At 33.2% G+C, this 24,881-nt stretch overlaps 3 protein-coding genes across 4 annotated transcripts; 2 read left to right on the top strand and 1 right to left on the bottom strand.

Annotated features, from left to right (window-relative positions):
- Nucleotides 1–301: 301 nt before the first annotated feature.
- LOC146898688 (MLP-like protein 43) lies at nucleotides 302–2,387 on the top strand. Its single transcript, XM_085734126.1, has 2 exons — nucleotides 302–548; nucleotides 1,885–2,387. Exons 1-2 carry the CDS (start codon nucleotides 362–364, stop codon nucleotides 2,169–2,171), a joined length of 474 nt encoding a protein of 157 aa, XP_085590252.1. The 5' UTR covers nucleotides 302–361; the 3' UTR covers nucleotides 2,172–2,387.
- A 6,477-nt stretch (nucleotides 2,388–8,864) lies between these two features.
- On the top strand, nucleotides 8,865–11,383 carry LOC146898687 (MLP-like protein 43). The gene is made up of 2 exons (XM_085734124.1): nucleotides 8,865–9,102; nucleotides 10,868–11,383. Exons 1-2 carry the CDS (start codon nucleotides 8,916–8,918, stop codon nucleotides 11,149–11,151), a joined length of 471 nt encoding a protein of 156 aa, XP_085590250.1. The 5' UTR covers nucleotides 8,865–8,915; the 3' UTR covers nucleotides 11,152–11,383.
- Nucleotides 11,384–13,965: 2,582 nt separating this feature from the next.
- LOC146898686 (FAD-linked sulfhydryl oxidase ERV1-like) lies at nucleotides 13,966–23,135 on the bottom strand. Of its 2 annotated transcripts, none has more exons than XM_085734123.1 (7): nucleotides 22,939–23,135; nucleotides 22,208–22,395; nucleotides 20,890–20,967; nucleotides 18,747–18,794; nucleotides 17,133–17,197; nucleotides 15,637–15,714; nucleotides 13,966–14,294 (listed from the first exon to the last, which is right to left on the bottom strand). In XM_085734123.1, exons 2-7 carry the CDS (start codon nucleotides 22,388–22,390, stop codon nucleotides 14,177–14,179), a joined length of 570 nt encoding a protein of 189 aa, XP_085590249.1. In that variant the 5' UTR covers nucleotides 22,391–22,395; nucleotides 22,939–23,135; the 3' UTR covers nucleotides 13,966–14,176. The 2 variants fall into 2 exon arrangements, with proteins under 2 accessions (XP_085590249.1, XP_085590247.1); XM_085734121.1 differs by having other exon boundaries at nucleotides 22,934–23,108.
- Nucleotides 23,136–24,881: the final 1,746 nt, after the last annotated feature.

Here is a 24,881-nt window from a genome sequence, read left to right as displayed (position 1 = left end):
ATTCAACCCCCCTTCTTGTGTTTTTCTCACCTTCACATTATTTGTATATATGTACTCTTTTAGGAGATTAAGAATAACAACCAACTATGAGAGCTATTAACTAGCAACAATCATGACTTATTGGTCCTTAAGTTAATGCCAACAAAAAAGATAGGAGTACCATTGCTGGAAATCAAAAGTTGCACGTGAAACATTTCCCTTTAATTTACTGCCTTTATTGTGTAATCAAGGATGTAATGTAAAACAAAATAAAAATAATGTAAAGCAATTTCTATTTAAAGGCATGTGATTGAATCCAGTTTCATCATATCAACCCTAGTTTTCTTTCTTCTCTTTCTTCTTTTTGTTTTACTTCTAAGAAATGGTGCTCTCTGGTAAGCTCAGTACTGAAATTGGAATCAAAACACCCTCTGATAAGTTCTACAATCTATTTGTAACAGAACTTCATGAAGTGCAAAACATTAGTGAAAGAGTTCATCATACCAAGCTTCATGAAGGTGAAGATTGGCATCACACTGATTCGGTTAAACACTGGACTTATGTCATAGGTAATTATGTTTTTAATTCAATTCTCCTGATCGATAACCAAATCATCATCTTATATGATTTATTTGATAGAGTTTTTATGTTTTATCTTCAATTATAACTATACTTCTAACAGAAAAAAGGTTTAGTGAGTTAAAAGAACACCAAATGAATTCTATAAAGATTGGATACATTGAGACTAACCTAACAATTAACATTTTTTATAGAAGACCTAACAACTACAGTAACATATTAAAATTTGTCTGTTCACAAGAAAAAGTATACTTTTGATCTAAAAGATATAAGGTTGGTTTGATGCCTATCCCTCCTTCAATCACCTCTTTCACTTTTGACTCTTTTGAACGGAAAATATAATCATCCGCAGCCTTCCACTTGAAAATCTCATGCCAAATGGTCCCGCAAACTAACATTCAACAAACAAACGTGCTTCTTAAAGAGATTTGATTTTATAGGAAAGCGACATAATAACATTTGCAAAGGATAAATAACCATTTTAATAGTTTGTAATCATGTAGAAACACTGTACACACATGCATGTAAACATCAATAAAAAATAATCCTCTATAGATATAAGGTTGACTTGTGGTTGGAATATTAAAGTTAAGTAGAGAAGTCATAAAAAATGTCGAAAATAATCCTATAGGTATAAGGTTTGACTTGTGTTGGAATATTAAAGTTAAGTAGAGAACTCATAAAATATGTCAATAATTGGATGCCCAGTACAACATAAATAAAATTAACAACACTGGTAGTTCAAAAAATAATACCAGTAATAAATAATCGATATAATTACCTTCACACAACATTTGTAAAAAAAAAAAAAAAAAAACTATGTACTCGTAAGCTTAACTCAGTTACACAACCGACAATGGCAAAATGTTACTGCAATTCTCTATATTCAGACACCATAAAAAAAAATATTAAAAGCAAACTGAATAAAAATACTGAGATATTAATTAGTAAATTTTAAGTACAATATTAAAAATAATGTGATCAATTACATCTGTAAATTTTGTCAATATAGAATATAAGATCTCAAAAAATATTAAATAAATAAAAAGTATTGAAAAAAGTATGTAAAAATTATGAATTATTTGGGAGATTAAAATTAATCATATAAAGAATATATGTGGTTTACCTATAAATATTTATTGTTCATATTTTTCTTTAGAAAAAATATTCATTGGAAAAATGAAAACAATAAAATAGTTTTCTTTTTAGGGTTACAATATAATAGTTTATTTGTTAAAAAAATAGGTGCTTTTAATTTTCTAAAGTTGTTACAAAGTTTTCATTTTTATTTGTATTAATTTCCCGTGCCGTCATAATTGACAACAGATGGCAAGGTACACACATGTCATGAGAGTGTTGAAGAAGTAGATGAACTGAATAAAAAAAACACTTATAAGCTCTTTGGTGGAGATATTGATGAGCATTATAAGGTCTTTAAGGTCATCCTTGAAGTAATTGATAAGGGTGATGGTACTGCTGCTGCTAAATGGACAGTTGAATATGAGAAGATCAATGAGGATATTGACCCTCCAAATGGCTACATGGAACATTTTGGCAAAGTCACTAGAGATGTTGATGCTCATCTTGTCAAAGGCGCAAATATAGCTCTATAAGTTATAAAGAGAGTAACAAATATGTTGTAATGGCTTAATGCATGGGTTGGCTTAAGTATTCATCTTTATAATTAATTAATGTGATGTTTGTAATGGCATATTGGCATATGCATATTGGCTTCAATGGATCTTTCATTTGTATGTGTCAGTTTGAAAAATGTGTGTTAAGTTATGTGATGAAAATCAATAAATGCATATTTGTGTGTTTTTAGCTTATATTTTTATGTGCACTTTAAAGGCTAAACATAATGTATTAACTCAAACCCAAACATAAGGTGAGGAAATATCCACATAAATGGTTGTGTCTATTACTGTAGTTTTACACTAAATACATGATATAAATGTACAAACTTTTAATGGAGCCAAACTCTTCCAAGTATTTCATAAAATGTTATAACCCTAAGGAGGTCATCCGGTTGATACAAAAGAGGATTTTACTGTAATAAATAATAGATTTAACCGTAAAACTGCATCAATAGTATTGAACACTAATTAAAACTTACAATGATTTTTAACATTTTATTTAACAACAAACTTACTAAATCATTGATTGTCGGAGGAAATTATAATTAATCATTAATCTCGATAATACTTATGTTCAATTTCACGAGAATACAATATATGTAGTGAAGACTTCCTAATCTCGTTATAGAGGCTCACATGAAGACCATTTTGAAACATCTAAAAGAGAAAGTAAGCATGGTCTATTTGAAATAATGGATAAACAAAAAGGAAAAATAGTGTAGCGATAGAGAATAACATTAAAAATAGTAAGCAAATTGCTCTTCTCCCAAACAAATTTTCTCATTCCCACCCCAAACTTCCAAAATAACTCTCACGTGAGTTAATTCTTGCTCGGTACAATCAGCATGACTTAATTCACTTTGACCCCCAACGTGAATAAACTTGAGTTGGTTTTAGGCAAGCTAACAAACTATAAATTCTTGACAGAGATGTTGTTTTTTTAAGTCCCTAAACGTACATTTTTTACAAAATCAATCTTCGGCTATCACTACATTCATTTACCACATTCATTTATTCTCAATATGTTACGTTAAATTTTTTAATTCTCAAAATCAATTTCAAAAAATACACAAGTACTCAAAGTCAATTCCAAAATAATAGAATATGAAAATTTTATTTAGTTTTAATTTCATCTCCGATCAAATCGAGCAATAAACGAAGAGTTGCATTACATTATATTACATTCTCCCTAAGAATGTTGTATCATCATGATGTTTGTAACACCCATGGCTGACGAGAACAGGGGAATGATCGCCGGTGCACAAGGCACGACAATGAGCGGCTCCTGACAGTTTCTAGAGGAACCGAATCACATCGGAATGAGAGGGATCCTGATGTCGTGTAGGTACGGGACTACATGGTTGAAGGAAGGCTTATAAGAATTGTTAGGTACTACCTATATCAACAAGATGCATCTTCTTTTCAGTAGCTCATTCCATAAGAACTCCACAGTTAAGCGTGCTTGACTTGGATCAATTTTGGGATGGGTGACCTATCGGGAAGTTTCCCAGTAAGCGTGCGAGTGGGGATAAAACACGCTGAAAAGACACGTGTTGGTTTGTAGGGTCAGTCGGTAATGCTTAAAGTCGTCTGGGATGTTACAAATGGTATCAGAGCAGACCTCTCACAGTACGGTGTGGTTCGGGGACGAACCAGGGGGAAGCTGGTGCTGAAAAGACACATGTTGGTTTGTAGGGTCAGTTGGTAATGCTTAAAGTCGTCTGGGATGTTACAAATGGTATCAGAGCAGACCTCTCACAGTACGGTGTGGTTCGGGGACGAACCAGGCGGAAGCTGGTGGGCATGTAACACCCACGGCTGACGAGAGCAGGAGAGTGATCGCCGGTGCACAAGGCACGACAATGAGCGGCTCCCGACAGTTTCTAGAGGAACCGAATCACATCGGAATGAGAGGGATCCTAAGGCCGTGTAGGTATGGGACTACATGGTTGAAGGAAGGCTTATAAGAATTGTTAGGTACTACCTATATCAACAATATGCATCTTCTTTTCGATAGCTCATTCCATAAGAACTCCACCGTTAAGCGTGCTTGACTTGGAGCAATTTTGGGATGGGTGACCTACCGGAAGTTTCCCGGTAAGCGTGCGAGTGGGGACAAAACACGTTGAAAAGACACGTGTTGGTTTGTAGGGTCAGTCGGCAATGCTTAAAGTCGTCTGGAATTGAACTGTTTTATACATAGTGTATAAAACTCAAAAGAATGAATATAACACGTTTTGTATTCTACCAAATTAACTATACATGGTCTCACATCAAATTCTTTCATATAAGATGAGCAGGGACATAATCATAAGTCCGCCTATTCATCTCTAATAGATGAACACTTGGAATCGTGTTTATGCCTTCCAACTCAACAAGCTTACCAATCATTGTAATCCTATCTTTATTACTTGTCACACCCAAATTCATTCCTACGTTGAATAGACGTTCAACCTCTATCTTGGTTCCACTCTCCTCATTGCCATTATTGATGGGGTGACCTTGAGCACAGGTGGGAGGGCCGGCCACCCATGGTAATATTTTGTTTAAGAGTATCAAAATTATTATTTTAATTTAACAGTGTTTTTGGTTTTTAACACTCTGATTTCTAGAGCAAAGGGCCTTAGAAATTCGGAAGGGAGGTAAAGTGTTTGACTAGGAATCAGTGGCGGATCTTCTTGGGAGCGGAAGGTAGCCACGGCTCCCCCCACTTTATATAAATATATATATATATATATATGTGTGTGTGTGTGTGTGTGTGTGTGTGTGTGTGTGTGTGTGTGTGTGTGTGTGTGTGTGTGTGTGTGTGTGTGTGTGTGGGATTTGTTTGAACACACCCACTAGTTTTTAGGTGGGAGTGTTTTAGCATGCTACACCTTAGGGTGTATTTAACTACTTTTTAGTTATAACTTGATAAAACACACCTTCTAAAAAATAAGTGGGTGTATTCTAGCAAATGCTTATAAGAGTTTTTTTTTAGGCAAAATAGAAATTATAAAAAAAAGAAAGAGATACAAAGATTGGGGGGACATTAGACCTTACCCAGAAATAAACCAAACGGGAATACATCGTGATAATACAGTCCGAGTTGATCAACTCTAAACTATTCTAGCAAAATTCACTAATCACAGACGCAACCGAGCGAACCCGCGTACGGGTACGAAACCAAGTTACAAAAAAGTATGAAAAGTGAATATATGCAGAGAACATTTAGAGTTTTAATATAGTGAATGGATCGACCACCAACATGGTAACAAATCCAAGTGCCAACAGCTCTTTCGAGCAATACCAGAGTGAAGGTAGACATGACCATTCGAAACCTGAAAATCTCAACAAACCTGGAATATCAGAGAATCGAAAAAATCATATCACCAAACACAACAGTTTCAAACAACGCGTAAGAACTCAGATCGAGGGATGAGTCCAATACGTCAGTAACCAAACCCTTTGGAGTTAAACGAACCAGACCATTTCGGGTTTTTGAATCACACACTGACCCTTTTGGGTTTTGAGGCCAACCACCGTAGAAAAATGATCAAGGTCCGCAGCCACACCCATACACAGTAAAGAAGAAAACAAAACAAACCAAACAAACACACAAACACAGAAAACGGAAGCCACCGACGCCTGAAAGGAGGACGAGAACCACCAGCTTGGAAGGAAAGATCTCGGAATCATGAAACCCGAAACCGACCAATCGAAATCAGATCTGAAACGAGTATCAAATCAAAACGTGACTCTGGCTCAAACAACCTCCTCCACTTCAATAGCAGCGACGAAAAAGAAGAGCGACGGTGGAGGATTCAGCAACCTTCATCGGCGAAAACCGACCCCAAAACTGACGTCGAAGCACAAAAGAGGTGGTGCAGAGTCGAATCTCGTCGCACCGCCTCCATGGAAGTCTACATCGCAAGGAAAGAGTTTGGATTGAGAGGGTTGAGGGAGGTGGAAGTCGGTTTGGTGTAGAGAGAGGTTGGAGAGTTATCTGAGGTAAAGAGAGGTTTCTTTCCTCTCTTCCGAAAAAAGAAGCTTTTTCAGGCAACATTCACCCACTTATTTTTTAGAAGGAGTGTTTTGGCAACTTTCACCTTAAGGTGTATTTAACAACTTTTTAGTTATATCTTTACTAAAACACACCTTAATAAAAACTAGTGGGTGTATCCTAGCAAACCCATATATATATATATATATATATATATATATATATATATATATATATATAGACACTACCATTGCATTATTGAGCACTTCTCCCTCACGGCACCCCCATAGGTTCATTTCCTTAACCGTCCACATAGACTCCTTCGACCGCTGATCTCAAATTTCCATTTCCTTGTCGCCGCCGATTCAAATCTCAATTCATCCCCTTCCTTTAACTCTCATGTTATCTGGAAAGAATACAGTGACACTTGTTTTCTGGAAAGCCCCAGTTGCGCGATCTGAGTAAGAGATGGCATTGGAGGACAAAACTATCTAAAGAAGCAGAAAGGGCGTGGAAGATTATTGGACCGAATGGAAGAAACAAAAATTGGGATAGAAGATGATGATAATGGATATGAGAGAAATTGATTGAGAAATTGTTCTATATTCAAATTGATTGAGAAACTTGATAAAAAAAAATGATTGCGAAAGATTTAAGGGTTTGGAGAGAAGGGGTTGAAGAATATGGTAGAACTTCTTTTGTGTTTGGTGAAAAGCAAAAATTCTCAAATAAGCCAACCCAATGCTATCGCTGGGTGCAACAAAAGCCTACATTATTATTTTACGGAAATGCCCTCTCCTTTGATACATATTTTATTTTTGTTGTGTTAATGTTATTTTAAATGTTTAATAAAATTATATAAGTCTCTTTTCGGTCAAAAAAAAATTATATAAGTCTTTTATGAATTTTAACTATAATATTTTAGCTAATAAACACCGAAAAGTATTTTGAAATTTTTTTTAGTTAGTATGTGCGGCTCCCCCTAACATTTTGGTCAAGATCCGCCACTGCTAGGAATTGCTCCACCCAGGATTGTATAGATATATTTTTCTTTTTAACTCACTTTAATTAATCCTATTGAAAATATATTTTTAGAGAATTTTGATTATGAAAAAAATCTTTTGCAACAAAAAATGTAAAAAGAAAATACATTAAAATAATTAAAATAGCACAATTTTATTGATTCTTCTAGGACACTTAGAATTGGTACCTCGATACACCTCCTTCCAAGCAAACCTCCAAAGACGCAATCTGCACTAGGTTCAAACTTTACCACACGAATATACTTGAGCACCATGTACATAGTTGGAATTCCATATCGAACAAAAAAACTCACATAGGTTAAGAAGATCATGAGTGACAACTATGAGAATTAGGCTAAAATATGATTTTAATCCCTGCAAATATGTTTCGTTTTGGTTTTAGTCCCTGTAAGAAAAATTGTTTTTGGTCCTTGCAAAAAATTTTGTTTTTTAAAATAGTCCCTTTGCAGGGACCAAAAACTACAAAATGGGTTCAGTCATCATGTGCCAAGTATGCAAATCATCACAAAAATGGGCTCAGGGACTATTTTAAAAAACAAAAATTTTTGCAGGGACCAAAAACATTTTTTTTTACAGAAACTAAAATCAAAACGAGGCATATTTGCAGGGACTAAAACCTTAGCAATTATTATATTAACCAGGCAAAAGTTATGGTGCATAAAGAAATCCTTATGCACCGTGCATAAACACTTCACAACCATCAGATTTCATCCAAAAAATCAGACAACAACATCATGTTGGATCTCAATCAAACCAACCCAATCCAACGGACATCACGCTCATTCCATAATTTCCCTCCACTCTTAACTCCTCACCGGAGCAATCACCGTCAAACCTCTCCGACCACCGTCAAACTTCTATCACCACTCTCCGGAGAAGTTTCTGAAACCGCGTAATCGAACGATTCAGAGTAGTGACGGCGATGGCTGATTCAAACAATGAATCCGGAGGAGCACCGACGCCGGGAACAGCGAGTTATCACCACGAGAACAAGACCGATTCCTACCGATTGCAAACGTGAGCAGAATGATGAAAAAAGATTTACCGACGAGTGCGAAGATCTCGAAAGATGCTAAGGAAACGGTGCAGGAATGTGATTTCCGGCGGTTCTGTTTTCAATTGCACCCTGCTGGATCAAAGAAAACCATTAAGTAGTTTTGGAGTACAACTGCTGGAAACCATTAAGTGCATCTGGTTTTCCACAGCAAAATGGTTTTGGCATTCCGATACTGTGATGACGGTGATGATGATGAACGCCGGTGTTGATGATGAGATTGAAGATTCTGGAAACCATTTCCACAGAAAAATGGGTTTGGAGTACAACTCACAGAAACCATTTGCACAGCAAAATGGTTTTCGCATTCCGGTACGGTGATGATGATGAACGACGGTGTTGATGATGAGATTGAAGATTCCAGTGGTGATGATGATGAACGACGGTGATGATTCAGTTTGTTTTCGCGTTTTGGGGTGTAGGAAGCAATTACGTTAGGATTTATGCACATAAGGATTTCCTTATGCGCTATAACCACTCCCGGGTGGGAGAGCACGCATATAATATAATTTATTGCCTCTATTGAATAATAATCAATAATAATGCAATCCGATTTCTATATAAGGCATGGCGTTGCCTACACTTTCATCAACTCACTCATTGGTTAAGTACTTGTTTCTTTCTTATATTTCTTCAAAGAAATGGTGCTCTGTGGTAAGCTTAGTACTGAAGTTGGAATCAAAACACCCGCTGACAAGTTCTACAATCTATTTGTGAAAGAACTTCATGAAGTGCAAAACCTTTGTGAAAGAGTTCATCATACCAAACTTCATGAAGGTGAAGATTGGCATCACACTGATTCGGTTAAACACTGGACTTATGTCATAGGTAATAATAATTGTGTTTCTAATTCAATTGATCTGATAACTAGATCATCAGCTTATTTCATTTGAAAAAGTTTTCATCTTTAACTAATTCTAATTCAGTTCACCTGATCGATAACCAAATCATCATCTTATTTGATTTGAATTTTTTTTTTTATGTTTAATTTTTATTCTTAATGATTTTATGTTTAATTTTTATTCTTAATGATAACTATACTTCTAATAACAAAAAAAAAAATTGTGAATTAACAGAAGGCTTAAATGCACTTTTGACCCCCTATGTTTGTCATTGTAGCAATTTTGGCCCCTAAATAAAAACAATGCAATTTTGACCCCCTAATTTTTCCAGCTATGCTTGGAAGCCGCCACGTGTCCCAAAAAATGGGTCATAATCGCAACTTTTTTGCAAAGATAAGGGGTCAAAAGAGCATATTTCCCTAAACATGGCAAAAATAGGGGGTCAAAATTGCATTTTTTTTGTTAGGGGGTCAAAATTGCTACGGCGGCAAACATAGAGGGCTAAAAGTGCATTTAAAGAAATATAAGAAAGAAACAAGTACATGGTTACTTAAAAAATAGTAAATCACTGAAAATAAACTCACACACAGCTGTGAGGTCTCGGGTTCAAACCCGAGTCACGACATCCGGCCTTGCCATTTCGGCATTTGCCATTTGAACTAGGACTTCTAGACAAGTACATGGTTACTTATCAATACATGAATTACTTATATCAATACATTCGACAAACCAAACATGGTTACCCCTGATTTTTTTTCTTCCCAAAAACCATTTTGACGATAGATGCTTAATCATTTCAACCACCTCTTCTCCTTTTGACTATGTTGAACGGGAAATATAATCATTCATAGGCTTCCATATTCCCCATAGAACCTAATGACAAATCAACAATCATTTGCTTTCCTAAAAAAAAAAAAAAAAACAACAATCATTTGGGTAACTCCTCTCTTAAAGTTTTAAATACTCCCTCCATTTTAAAATGAGTGTCGCTTTAGACAAAAAAAAATTGTTTCAAAATGAATGTCACTTTCAGTTTCCAATGCAATAATAACTTTTTCTTTTCAATTGTACCCTCCAATTAATACTCTGCACACTACTTCCAAAGTATTACTTTTAAAACGAACCAATAGTTAATAAGGATAATTTGATAAAATAACCATTCTCTTTTTTTTAATCATTGCATTTCTTAATATATGTGTAAACACCTAAAACGACACTCATTTTGAAACGGAGGGAGTACAATGTTAAAAAATGTGTTCAATTTAATTTGTAAATTTTGTTAATATAGATTATAAGATCTCAAAAAAGGTTAAATGAATAAAAAGTAATGAAAAGAAGTATATAAAAATTATGAATCATGATAAAAAGCAATTATGAATTATTTGAGAGATTAAAATCAACCATATAAAGAATAACTGTGGTTTACCTTATAAAATATTTATTATTCCTTTTTTTTCTATACAAAACTATTTATTGGTAAAATAAAACAATATAATAGTTTATTTGTTAAAAAATGGGTGATTGTATTTTTCTATAGTTGCTATATACACCCTCCGATCACTAATATAAGCAAAAAACTATATTTTAGGTTCACTCATTTAATGATGTATGTGGTCTATAATAAAGACTATGTGCATCATTAAATGAATGAATCTAAAATGTAGATTTTTGCTTATAATAGTGACCGGAGGGTGTACAAAGTTTTCATTTTTATTTGTATTAACTGCCCGTGCCATCATAATTCACAACAGATGGCAAGGTACACACATGTCATGAGAGTGTTGTAGAAGTTGATGAACTGAACAAAAAAAACACTTATAAGCTCTTTGGTGGAGATATTGATGAGCACTATAAGGTCTTTAAGCTCATCCTTGAAGTAATTGATAAGGGTGATGGCACTGCTGCTGCTAAATGGACAGTTGAATATGAGAAGATCAATGAGGATATTGACCCTCCAAATGGCTACATGGAATACTTTGGCAAATGCACTCGAGATATTGATGCTCATCTTGCCAAAGCAAAGATAGCTCTATAAGTCATAATGAATGTAACAAATAACTAGTAATGGGTTATTGCACTGGGTTGGCTTAAGTGTTTCATTTTTATAATTAATTAGTGTGATGTTTGTAATGGCATATTGTTGCATATGCATATTGGCTTCTATGTGATGTTTGTACTGGTATTAGTGTGATGTCTGTACATGACGGTTTTAAAAGTGTGTGTTAAAATATGTGATGAAATCAATAAATGGATATTTGTTCAATTTAGTTTAGATTGCATTAACTCAAACACAAGACCTACCGGAATTTAGGACGAAATATACAAAACATCTGCACTAGCGAAAATAGTTTAACAACTAAAAATAAAAAGCAATCACTCGAATCTGATCGTGGGATAATCCCTCTCTCCATCTGATTAGGGGTGCATTTGTTTAGGATTTTTTTCAAAAAAAATAAATAAACTATGTATTTTTATTAAAATAAAAATCACTTTTTTTTTATTTTGAAGTGTTTGTGCATGATTTTTTATAATAAAAAAAATAATATTTTATAAAAAAATCATTCTTGACTCTAATCAAAAGCTAATAGATTTAGTTTTTCTCAAAATCTTTTTCTTAAAAAACAAAACGTAACACTAGTTGAAAATCATTTTAAAAAAAATATTAGTAATTATTTTCCCACTAGATCTCGATATTTTTCCAACTTTCCCTCCCTTCTCCCTTGTGTCTCTCTCAACAACCACCACCCAACATCACCATTTCACTTCAAATCATCAATTCTACATATTTACTTTAGAAATTGAAAAGAAGAGCTAAGGAGATGATCAATATACTTAGCCATGGCTCGCGAGGCTTTGTTGGAGCGCTTAAATGACTCCTAATCTAGCTTTGATTGTTTGAGGAACGATCTGGTGAATTATGTTCTTTTACGCTGTTGAATTATGTCGTTTAATATTTTTTCATATATAACGCACCATGTAAAACCCTCCAAACGTCAAGTTTATTATACATAGTTAGGGATGGTTAGGGAATATATAATCCGAATTCTTCTCTGAATATTTCGTATAATTATATTAATTGAACTTTCTCAGACTATGAAAGATGGCTTTACATCAAAAGTTTAGACGGTTCGTGGTTTGTTAATTTCATTTTTATCAGTTTAGACAATTTAAATGTTTTCTTTGATTGTAGTTACAATCTACGAACTTGTTTTAGCTATAAATAGTCTTGCATCCTTCCATATTTTTATTCATTCTTCATTTCTCATTCTTTCTAAAATTTTAGTTCTTATTTTTATTTACAAGGGGTTCATGATATCATGGTCACAACTGACAATTCATACGAACCCTGAAATTTTTTTGCATTTTTTGTGAGGATCGTATGATGGTCAACCTTTGATATCAACTACAACACCATCTATAGGTTCCAACGTGTTTTGGATTTTAAAATCTAAAAATCCCTCTAAAGGAATTCAAGTTATATAATTCAAACAAAGAATATTTTATAGCAAAAATAAGACGCATGAAAAACACAGGAGAAAAAAAGTAATAGTCCCCAAAACTTTCCTCGCAAATTTGGACGGAAAGCATAGAGAGACGAACATTTTTGTTCTAAAATGACTAACAAGCCATTATGTTTTGCTATTATTTCATCCTAGTGTTTTTGGCTCCACATGCAAACAATGGTTCAATTTTGATGTATTTTCTGAAAACATTGCGATTTTTGTGTGTTGTTTTTTTATATTAAATGTCAAAAATCTATTTTATTAACTTATATAGATATTGTGTATTAAAAATATAAAATAATATACTAATAAAAGTTAAAATTAATATATTATTATTTTTTCAAAAAAATAAATTGACTGACGACTAGTTATATTATTTGGAAGGAGTGTGACCTAAGATTTTTTGAAATATGGATTCTTCTATCGAACAACCAACAAGCAGGGTGAAACTTCATTCATGGTGGTGACTTAACATTTACGAGCCTTGTCAATATTCATTCCTGTTAAGAATGGTCCGTCTGTTTGTTTTGGAAATTCTACTTTGTAACGTCATTGTCATGTTTTGGCTTTTCTATTTTTTGCATTCTGTTTTGCCATGTACTGAAACTTGGTCTGAATTTTATGTTAGGCACATCTTGTGTAAATTTGGACTAATTTTTTTTAATATTTTTGTTAATATAAAATCATTTTTGTCATTCATAAATATAACTAAATTTCCTTTCATTTTATGTCAAATCAAACTATAAAATAGAATATTTTTATCATTCTTTTCTTCCACTTTCTCTTATACAAAACAATTAAAACAATCCGATTACTTTCTACTATCTTTGTTTTCTTGAATTGCAATCTTAGTAGCAAACTAAGCCATTTTTAAGTTTTTCACTCCTAGATAACAAACAGCAAGCGATTTTGAAAAAACAAGGTCACTATCTCTGATCTTGAGTTCAAATAATATCAATATTATCCTGGTTTAAAACTTTATCTTTCCAAATAAATTAGGTAAACAATATTACATAGAATTTAGGTAAAATTACACAATTCGTCTCTTAACTTAATTTCAGGTACAACTTTCGTCCTTTATCTTTTTTTGTCCCGATTTAGTTATTTTTGTTATAAAATAACAACATCTTATCATTTTTAATGATATTTTATCAATGAAATCTTAGTTTCTTGGTTTGTATGATAAAGATTTGAGTGTGTTTATGAGTTTGACAAATTTTTGATGAAATGTTTTGGGAGTTTTTTATTATTGTTTTGATAAATAAAATAACTTTGTTGACATTTTATAACATAAAGGAATAAAGCAAGATAAAAAAAAAATAATAAAGGACAAGTGTTACTTAAAATTAAGTTAAGGGATGTAATTTTGTATGGACTTTACTTACATAATCATGTACAAAGTCACTAGATAACATTTATCGAAAGAAAAACAAAAAGTCGGTAGATAACAATCTTAAAGATTTCTTCAACAGTTCAAATTCAATAAATAGCTTGTATGGTATAAATACCTATTATTTCCCTTACAAAAAATAACTATTATTTTGTAAAAACAAAGATCTACCATATCTTCCCAAAAATTGATGTACTTCCGGTAATTTCACATGCTTTCTGCTCACAGTCCAGTTTTCCCCACCTTGCATCAACTCGTTCACATGGGAATATTGGTTTGTTGATGCTGTCAAACAAATGCAAATGTCATAGGAAAATTAATACACTAGTTTGTAAGCAAAGTTTGTAAGCACCAGCGACTCAAAAGTATGAACCACAAGAAACAACAACCTATGTAGGACTGATACTTCAGATTAATGATGTGTTTGGTGTCCGACATGTGTTGTTATCCGACACGTGTCAATATCGTGTCTGTTGTTTGTGTTTGTTGTTTGTGTCTGTGCTTCTGCTTCACAGTCAACAACCCCTAAAAGCTTAGGTTGTTAAGACCCTAAAACCTTAGGTTGTTAAGTAGAGGCTCAATAAGTTTTGTATACTTAATAATTAATACCACACCATCGTGTAAGAGCCATTTGGGTTTAATGCATGATTGTGCGGGTAACACACAAAGCTTATTTTACAATATGCGGAAGATGATTGCTCTATGCACCCCTTGGATTACTCAACCCCTGAAATAAGCTAATCCGGAGTTACGATCCGATAGAAAAAAGCTGACTGGAAGTCACGATCCAATTGTTTTTGTGCGATCAAGAGATACGATCCGATAAATCGAGGGGCTTTTGAGCAAAACTAAGGGGCCCAAAGAGCAATTCTCTATGTGTAAAGTAATCATTTACAACAATGAGATGGCAAGGATCATCAGAGTCCAGATTGATCCAGACCACTTTGTCAGAGGCTAGAATAAGTTGTCACAAGCCTTGAGAGTATGTTTGGTTTTACGATGAATTGTATTATATTTGACTTTTCCTTCTACCATCTTTTGATCTTGAATGAAAAATTAAAAGCAAATTTTATATCAAACTCGCTTTCAGAGTAAAATCATCAAAATGTAAATCACTTCACTTTAAACACAATCCTAACCAAAACAATTTAAAAAAAATAAATCCAATCCAAATCATATTTGTTGTTAGGTGAAGAGTGGAGACCCATTTTGAAAGTGGACTAGGTGGAGAGTGGAACAGAAAATGGAAAACAAAAGTTTGAGCAAACTTATAAGTTTTTAAAATATATAATAAAAGGGGCAGGGGGCATTATTATTAGGCATAAACATAACAAGGACGTCTCAACCAGTAACAGATTGTTGTCTGTTGTCACTACAGAACTTTTCATGGAAAAAAATTGGAAAAGTTGCAAGAGATTTCACGTTTTGAGAAATGCTAGAAAATCACATCACAAGTTTTAACAGGACGTGCCCATTATGATAAATGTGGCCGACATTGTCTATATGCTAGAAAATCACGTCATAATTCAAAATCCATGATAAAAAAAAGGTTTGAGATATATGCCAAATGATAGCAGCAATAATAGTCAGCGGTAACATGATTGAAGGAAAAAGGAACAGAACTTACCTTCTATTGACAACATTATGCACATGACATAGCCACTGAGAAAATTCAGCATGTGACCCAGCCTGTACAGGATTTGATCTGTCAAACATATCAATGAGCACTCAAGTAAGAGCTCGTGTATATTAGAAATTATGTTTGGTTGTTTTTTTTTTTTTTTAAGAAGCTAAATTAGCCCATCCAAATTGACACCAGGGAGAATCGAACCTAAGACCTTGAAGAGGAGCACACTCCCAGATCCCAAGCCAATACCACCAGGCCAAGTGGGTTAATTAGGTTTAGTTGTTAATTTAACAAAGTAGTGAAACATGTGGAAACTATAGCATGTGTGTGTCACTGTCTGAAATATTATACTAAATCAAAGATGCATAGAGCTACAATATTGGAGTGCAAAGAAGAATTGATGGTCACAAGCACCAAGTAAAACAGTTTTTGAAGTTAAGCCAACTCAAACAATACTAATGAAAGAGAACACACTCCTAATTTTTTGTGAATACAGTATGCAGGAATTTGGACAGTTTCAGATGAACAGAGATGTTGGTCTATTTTGTTGTAAATAAATGCTAATTCGAAGTGCTTTCATCAATCAATCCTAGAATTGTATTAATACAAATGGATCGATCTTGTTCGACAACAAACATGTCGGACTGAATTGTACTTTCCGAATTATAGGAAAGTCACGGGGAAATAAGATAAATTTTATAGGCAATGCTACATTTTATTCTGTTGAAGCACAAACAAGAAATCTAAATTCGTTATTGATCTGCCATCTAAAAGATAAATCAAACATGTGAAAACCCACGAGTAACTGCTGTAAATTACTCAAACTTCTGGAGGATTCAATAACATCCATCATTAGTTTACAAAGTTATGCAATTAATCATAAGGAATGCTACAAAACACCAGTCATGACAACGTCCAGGGAAGTGTCGGATCCATTGTGGGTCTACTGTAGGCAACCTTATCTTGCATTAGCAAGAGACTGATTTCACAACCTAAACCTTTGATATTCCAGTCCAAGAGAAGCAACTTCAATGATTGCTGTTTTTTAGTAAAAAAAACAGTATGAAAAGACATCACCATAGAAAGAAATTCTAACTATGTTGGCCTCTTAGACCCTATCAATTTTGTGTAGTATACCAACACTTAACATTAAAAATAGAAAAAGAATACAAAACATGGGGGACATATATACCAAACCCATGACCAAAAAAAAAAAAGGAAATTGTCATTTTCAATTTATAATTGGGAACACACATCATATTGCGGGGTAAAGCCTTAATCAATGACGCTAGGGATTAAATCTACACCAACCACTGCATCAAGGATACCATTCATTTATTGTCCAATCATACTAAAATGAAATTTGTAAGGAAAAAAAAAAAAAAAAAAGTGATAGTCTAACAGTCTAAAAAAGAAAATTTGAATGGATAAAAAAGAAAGGGATCAAAACCAACACAAACAATTCAGATCAATCAAATGGTGAAAGATTAATATACCTAAGAACTTCTTTAAAGTGATCTGCACATTCCTTGCAAGGGTACATTCGAGACAAAATCTGTACCTGTGGTTCAAATACTGTTACAACAAGTATTTTATATTCTAGAAGGATAGCACAAAGCATATAATATTTACCATATGGAGGGAAAATTCAACGCAGTTTATTATATTCTTTAATGTTATCCATTGTTATAAACTGCCACATCAGAAGTTTAGAACATGAGTCTATGTTATGTATGTTTTGTACCAGTTATATTATTGTGTAGGCTTAAATGCAGTTTTGGTCCCCTATAAGTAATTTGACCCCCACCCCATTTTGGCCCCATTATTTTTAAAATCTCAAGCATTTTGCCAACCCGTGAATCATAGTATCCAGTCGCCATTGTAGACAGCACAGCAAGGACAAACGAAAAATTTTAAACGGAGGTTTTATGGGTGTCCTCTTTTTAGGGTATATATGTCCTCTTTTTATGGATTAATCTTTGGTTTCCTGGGTGTTATTCTTTTTTCATTCCTGGTTTTTTGGGGATATGATTTTAGGAGGAAAAAGAACGCAATTTTTTTTACTGGCTTGATGATGAGATGAACGATTGTGCCAAAGAGGTTATATCATATTCATTAATAAAGATTGATGTAGAAGAAAGAAACTGGCTCAAAGATATGTGAGGATGAGCTTAAAATGAAGAATAAATTAATGGTTCTATTCTTTTTTATCTAGTGTGCTTGTAATTTTACTTGTGTTTCCATTAGTTGCAACACGTGTTCTGAAATACAATGTTCATGTTTAGGGTGCTGTTGTTGTAATCTTTCTAGAGGTGTCCAGAATTATATCATGTAATGGTGTACTGATTCCTGAACGATGTTGTTTTTCTGATTGTATTCAACAAGAAACTTGTGTATAAACCAGAAAACATGTGGTACATATAACAGAAACATGTCCTGAAAACATATTATACATGTCCTGAACCTGCATCACACTTCATTCTTATATACAGAAACTTGTGTATAAACCAGAAAACCTGATTTATAAACCAGATACTTGTTTTTAAACCAGAAAGTTATGGAAACAGAAAGTGAATAAACCAGAAAACATAATGTATTAAACCCGTAAAATAATGTTCAAGTAAGGTATTATTAAACCAGTAACATGATAAACCATGGTGATACAAGAGAAGACCAACCATGATAATACAAATAAGGCCAACCATGTGATACAAAATAAGGCCAGCAAATTTTATTTATTTATTGATTTTGGAAACGGGCCAGCAAGATTTAGTTGCTGAAAAGTTAGCCCTCAATATATATGAAGCCCAAAACTACATTTAAGCCCAAATGAGCCCAAAAGCTTGATTTGATGACAGGTAAAACAAGGTGGAAAAAAACTTGAACATTTCTTGTATACTTATTGTAACTATAATTTGCAATCTTGTCAACATGATAAATCATAAATCCGGCATTATAGTTCCATAGGACAATATCACAGCATAAATTTAACTGAAAGGGTTTCTCCTATCAATTAAAATACTCAAATAAGACCCTCGATGTGGTCTAACTTCTGACTATTTGAAGTTCTATTATATATAACAAAGGAAACAGGAGGGAAAGAAAAATACCAGTTCTTTTGCATCCTTCTTCTGTTGTCTTGTAGGATTATCTGGATACTGAAAAATGAAAATAAAAACTAGGTTTCAGAACTGTGTATCTAAAAATGTTAAAATTCTCATTTTTTGTTTTGAATCAAACTTGTTGACCACATGTAGAAAACTGAAAAATAATAATATTTAGGTTTATATACATGATATTTTTTTATTTAAATATTTTTTCAAAAAATGTTAAATACATATAAAAAAGGTTTAAATGTGTCATTGGTCTCTACACTTTCATCAGATTTTGGCATTGGTCCCTGCAATTTTTTTTGTTTGGCATTGGTCCCTGCACTTTGTAAAAATATTGGTATTAGTCCCTCTGTTAACTTTATGTTAAAAAAAAAAAAACACAAAACTAACGGAGTGCGACATGGCCCAATCATTTCATGCCACGTGCCACCAATACCAATATTTTTACAAAGTGCAGGGACCAATACCAATAGTTTTGTGTTTTTTTTTTTTAACAGAAAGTTAACAGAGGGACCAATACCAATATTTTTACAAAGTGCAGGGACCAATTCCAAACAAAAAAAAGTGCAGGGATCAATGCCAAAATCTAATGAAAGTGCAGGGACTAAAGGCATATTTAAGCCTATAAAAAATGCCACATCATCATTTTTTAAATAGAACAATACTACCGAGGACTAACTTGAAACCAACGGAGCGGAATGGAATGGAACAGAATGATGCGGAATGGAACGGAACGGAATGGAACAAAGATTCAGCTCCATTGTTTGGATATTTTATGATGGAATGGAACTAATTTCACACTCCATTGTTTGGAAAGTGGACAGAATGGAAAGAGTTATAACTGTTTATTCCATTTTTACCCTTTATTTCAAAAGCATCATTCATGAGTATTTAATTTTATCTAGATATTCTATAGGAACTTAAAATGGGAGGCCATTCAGACCACTGTTATCATCTCCTTTGTCATCAAGATGCATCTCTCCATGTTCTGTTCATGGCTCCATGAGTGTGGAGATGGTGAGGTGAACAATGGCCACAATTCATCAATCCTTCGCTTTCTTACTCTGGAACAAACGTCTTTGAATTTTGTCTTAGGATTCCGTTGACAGCTTTAAGGTAGTTGCTTGAGTCATGGTCTCTTAGAATTGTGCCTTCTGCTCCATATGCTGTTGTAGTGTTTCAATAGGGTGTGGTTGATATCACAAAGGGTGAAGAGTTTTTGATGCTGAGACACGCAAGAAAGAAAAGAAACGATGGAGAGAAAAATTTGAGGGAACGAGGGGCATACAATGAAATAGAAAAAGTAGGGGTAAAATTGGGATTGTATTATTAATGTGTTTCATTCCATTGGATACACCCCAAATTGGGGGGGAATGAAAAATTGGATGAATGAGTGGTATTGGAAGGAATGAGTTCCATCATATTCCATTCCATTCCATTCCTCTTTTACAAAACCAAACAATGGAACATGTTTATATCCCACTCCATTCCATTCCATCACTCTCCATCAATCCAAACATAGCCTAAAAGTGAAGGAATCTAAAATTGTTAGGACAGAATCTAAAAACTAATTTTGCAGGTACTAAAACGTGATCAGAGTCAGACACATATTTTAGGGACCAAATGCACTATTAACTCTAATATTTATTATGTCTGACGTAAAACACAATGATTCAACTTTGTGGATGAAAGCAAGTAACAGCATGTAAAGAGCAGCAACAAAAAAACACTACTAATCCATTAGTTTGGTTGTGAAAATTAAGGAAAACAAAAAGTTCAAAGATATTGAAACTTTAGTAAACTAATGGTAGTAAACCATAATAATGAGAAATGGCTCCTCATACAATATTAATGGGGGATTATGTTATCAATAGTTACACCAAAATTATTACCTAGTGATTAACCGCATAAAAAGTTATACGAAATACAAAGTTAAATTTGTTAAAAGAACATCACAATCCCAAATCTAAAGCAGTTAACAAGCAATGACATCAACAAGAATGGGAGAAAATGACCACTACGCACTAATATATTTGTCCACTTCTCAATTATCAGATAAAGTAATGGCAAAACAAGGTGATTGAACAGAATGGAGGAATCAATAGTATCAGAACAATTGCAATGACAAAAGTCACAAAACCTGCGCAGCAAGAGTGTGAAGAAAAGTCCATGTAGACCTTCCAAGGTCTTCTTTAGTCACAGGTGTAGAGGACTTGGCCTACAAAAACAGAATGATGAAAATAAACTAATAAAACAAATTCATATGCATAAATATATACTGCACGTCTGTATCATTGATTGATAAATAATTTGATTCAATAAAATTCTCTAAAACGAGTACAAATAATCACTATGTTTACATATATTACAATAATAAACATAGTAAAATGCATAAAAGCATTGAAATATTTATACAATTTGTAATTATAGGATATCTGGATATGTGGTACTATTCTTTCTTCCACTATAACTGTCAAGATCAAGGTTGTCAAAATTGAGATTTTGATTCAGATCGAATGGGGATAGCAAGATTGCAAAACCTAAAATCGCAACCGAAATTGAAGGAATCTACTCCATTGATTTTGTAGAATCGAAAGGGGATAGCAAGATCACAAAATTGAAGATTGCAACCAAAATCGAAGCATTCTACTCAAGTAATATTAAATATCAACTAGAAAGTGCATAAACTACTTAAAGTTTGAAATCTTAAAGCAAACATAAAACAATCTAGTCTCAAATCATAAACAACTCAAAGTCTAAAATCTTAAATATAAAACAACAAAGACTCAAAACCTAGATGCTACAAGCCAACATCACATCACGAATGCGCCAATTATAAGGCAGAGCAAAATCGCTCAAACATAAATGATATCGAACAGATTTTGCATAGTTTAGGATTCTACTCGGGATTCAAATCGGTTAGGCAGAGCAAAATCGCAAAACCGTAGGGTTGCAGGATTTTGATCAGGATTTTAACAACAATGGTCAAGATACCCTTCCCTACATAAACTTAATTCTTGACGATTGAAATCATGAAACATTTAGATTTCAGTAAATAGTAAGCGAAAATTAAAAGGGTAAGGTATAGTTTGATTTCCTAGAAAGAAACCGAGTTAGAGATAGATAACAGCATAAGTACTGAGGTAAATCAATTAAAACTGCCTATATCACTTCCAAAAAATGATAATCAATAAGCATAAAGCTCTGCTTCACCTCCAACCCTTCCAATAAAATGAAAATTCACTATTAACTAATAACTAGCAAAACAAAGCATTTAGGATTATATAATCCGGAAAGTGTTGCAATAATAAAACCTTTGCAAAATAACTAGTGATAATAATAACAGAAGATTATAGGTCAGAAGCCCAAAGAACCAACGACAAAACCACACTCACTAGCACAACATTCATGATAAAAGTGTTGAAAAATTAAGATTGCAAGGCATTGATGATGGATACCTTGAGAACGGGATCACGAGGTTGTACAGAAGTTGTAGTTTTTAAAAATGGCACTTCAACGGAGGCTTTACCAGAGGGTCCTGATAACTGAAGATGGCCTATAAAATTAGACACATGATGTTGAACAAAATTTGTGACTTGCCCAAAGTTATGAAATAAGGCCTGTACGGGATTCTCGGACATGTTGCCTGAGATTCAATTTGAGGAAAAGTGACAAACAAATCAATATATTAAAGTCAGCAAAGCTCGTCAAATAATTGAATCAAAATAACATTCAAATAAAAGCTATGAATTATATCTATGTTGTTAATCCCGGATAGCGTCACATACAGAAACCTAATAAAACAGCGTTATGCTACAGCGCGCTTGACAACATAGCTCATTAAAATCACAATAAAATGAAAAACACAACAATATCCTTTAAAGCGTTGTGTCCGGCTCTACCACTGCTACGCAATTCCGCTACAGCACACTAGACAACATAGCTATCAGTGTTGTCAATTGCAGAAAATAATAGTTATATGTACTTCACAATCGCTTTCTCATGTGATTAATTCACGTTTGTAGCACTCACACTTCTAATCAAAGGTGTGTTCGGTGTTCAACAAACACATATGATTACATTCAATTATGTAATTTACTGAAATCACTACCGGTGTCAACGTGTCAGTGTCGAATTCACTAATAATATTCACATTTGCAGTCAAAAGATAGAGAGAGGCGTACCTTACCTCCTGTTGAGAGCCGATGAAGAGACGGGATATACGGCGGGCAATTTCTATCGAACACAAGCGCGGGAGTGAAAATTTTGGTATAATATTGTCAATTTATAAGCTTTTTTTTTTTTTTGATTATGAGAGAGAGGAGGGGTTTCTAACCCCTAAATTAAGCTGAGGGTTTTGGTTGGGATGTCGGGTTTTATGATTTTAAACCCCGAATTCGCGAATCCTATCTGTTTAAAAAAATGTTTTTTATTTTATTTTTTATAATATAGTTCAAAAAAAAAAATTTGTTATTTTTTATGCTTTTTTTTATAAAGTTTTGTGGGTTAATCTTTGAGTGAAATAAAATGTAATTTAGCTATATGTATATGCAGAGCAATTCTTACCTAGTCACAAACTCAAATAAAAAATATTTGGGCGCACATACATTAATGGAGAGAATTAAATGAAAAATAAATTAGTCAGGTCATTTTTTACTTTTATTTTAAAAAAAAATTTATCTAAGTGTGTGTCTAAATCATTTTTATTTGTGATTGTGACCAACTTAGACTTTCTCGTATATGCATAATGACTCGATTGACCCAACTAACCAACCCAAATGACTTAAGGCTATGTTTGGTAAAAATATTTGGATAGCTGATAAGCTAGCTAATTGCTGATGACTGATAGTTTATAGCTGATAACTTATTGCTGATAAGCTAAATAAAGTGTTTGGTAAATTAGCGGTTCAACTATCTGATAAATGTAAAATGACATAAAAAGACAATCTTAATTCCTTAATTAATCTATTAATGTATCTTATTAATTAATGTATCTTAATGTATCTTAATTAATGTATCTTTTATATGATACTTTTTGTTTTTTTTTGTGGTGGCCGGGGTTCGAACCCCGGAACTTGCATATTTTTATGCATTGTCCATACCAACTGAGCTAAGCTCACGAGGACATATGATACTTTGTTTTACAAAATATTAAAAATACTTAGAATTTATTAATTTAATGTATCTTTTATATAATAATTTTAAATTTATTTTCATTAAAAAGTACTATATTTTGCAGAAAGAAAGAAAAAAAGTAACACTAAAAGTACTAAAATATGCTTCTATTCATTACTATTTTTTCTATGCATTCATTTTAAATTATAAACATAACACTAAAAGTATAAACTAACAACATAAGTTATGAATCCTTAAAAAAAACAATTATGAAAGTACCAGTATACGTATCTAAGTTGAACTGATCACGAAACTTGCAATTATGTCAATGTGTTACTAGTTTGGTTTTGTTGTGAATTCAGACAAAACTCGCACCAATATTTTGATGTAGAGCAATATTAGCAAGAACCAAAATCAAAGTGATTAAACAAGCATAAACAATGAAACATGATAAAGGAGAACAGTGCATAACACATTGATATTTGTTCATCCAGTTCGGACAAAAATTGACCTACGTCTTAAGGAGAGATATTTCTCAAATGTCAATGTTCAATACACACATGTGTCGAATACAAAACATGCATATGATTAGAAGTGTCAGTGATACAATTGTGACTTCTTTCCGTTCGAACCAATATGATGAAGATTCACTAAGCAATCCTAACTTTTTTTTTAGGGGTAGCAATTCTAACTTTAAAAAACATGCAGGGAAGGGCAACATAATGCAATGGCAAGAATTAACTTAAGTAAAAAAATTTAAAAACATGCAGGGAAGGGCAACATAATGCAATGGCAAGAATTAACTAAAGTAAAAAAGATGAGAAGAAATTAGTAAAATGTATTTTCAATAAAACAATTTACTGAAGGTTTACTCGAGTTTTTACGCCAGCTCGTTTTTCTCAGTGAGATCGACTCATAAACTCAACTCTTCCAATTTACCTCATATTAAAATAGTATTGAAATTATTACTATATACCTTTCAACTTAATTATAGAACAAATATATACCAAATCGCCG

This window comes from Medicago sativa, chromosome 8 (assembly GCF_051527215.1).
Source record: "Medicago sativa cultivar Bolivia chromosome 8, Bolivia_mono, whole genome shotgun sequence".
NCBI lineage: Eukaryota > Viridiplantae > Streptophyta > Magnoliopsida > Fabales > Fabaceae > Medicago > Medicago sativa.
The sequence above is the reverse complement of the archived record's forward strand: the minus strand, read 5'-3'. Positions and strand labels throughout refer to the sequence as shown.

Excerpts from the sequence above, each read along its gene's own strand:
- LOC146898688 (XM_085734126.1), top strand. The coding sequence starts at position 362 with ATGGTGCTCTCTGGTAAGCTCAGTACTGAAATTGGAATCAAAACACCC. Across the intron at positions 549-1,884 it reads ACACTGGACTTATGTCATAG|ATGGCAAGGTACACACATGT; the intron begins GTAATTATGTTT and ends AATTGACAACAG.
- LOC146898687 (XM_085734124.1), top strand. The coding sequence starts at position 8,916 with ATGGTGCTCTGTGGTAAGCTTAGTACTGAAGTTGGAATCAAAACACCC. Across the intron at positions 9,103-10,867 it reads ACACTGGACTTATGTCATAG|ATGGCAAGGTACACACATGT; the intron begins GTAATAATAATT and ends AATTCACAACAG.
- LOC146898686 (XM_085734123.1), bottom strand. The coding sequence starts at position 22,390 with ATGTCCGAGAATCCCGTACAGGCCTTATTTCATAACTTTGGGCAAGTC. Across the intron at positions 15,715-17,132 it reads CACTTTAAAGAAGTTCTTAG|ATCAAATCCTGTACAGGCTG; the intron begins GTATATTAATCT and ends TATGTTTGACAG. Across the intron at positions 14,295-15,636 it reads CATAATGTTGTCAATAGAAG|CATCAACAAACCAATATTCC; the intron begins GTAAGTTCTGTT and ends TTTGTTTGACAG.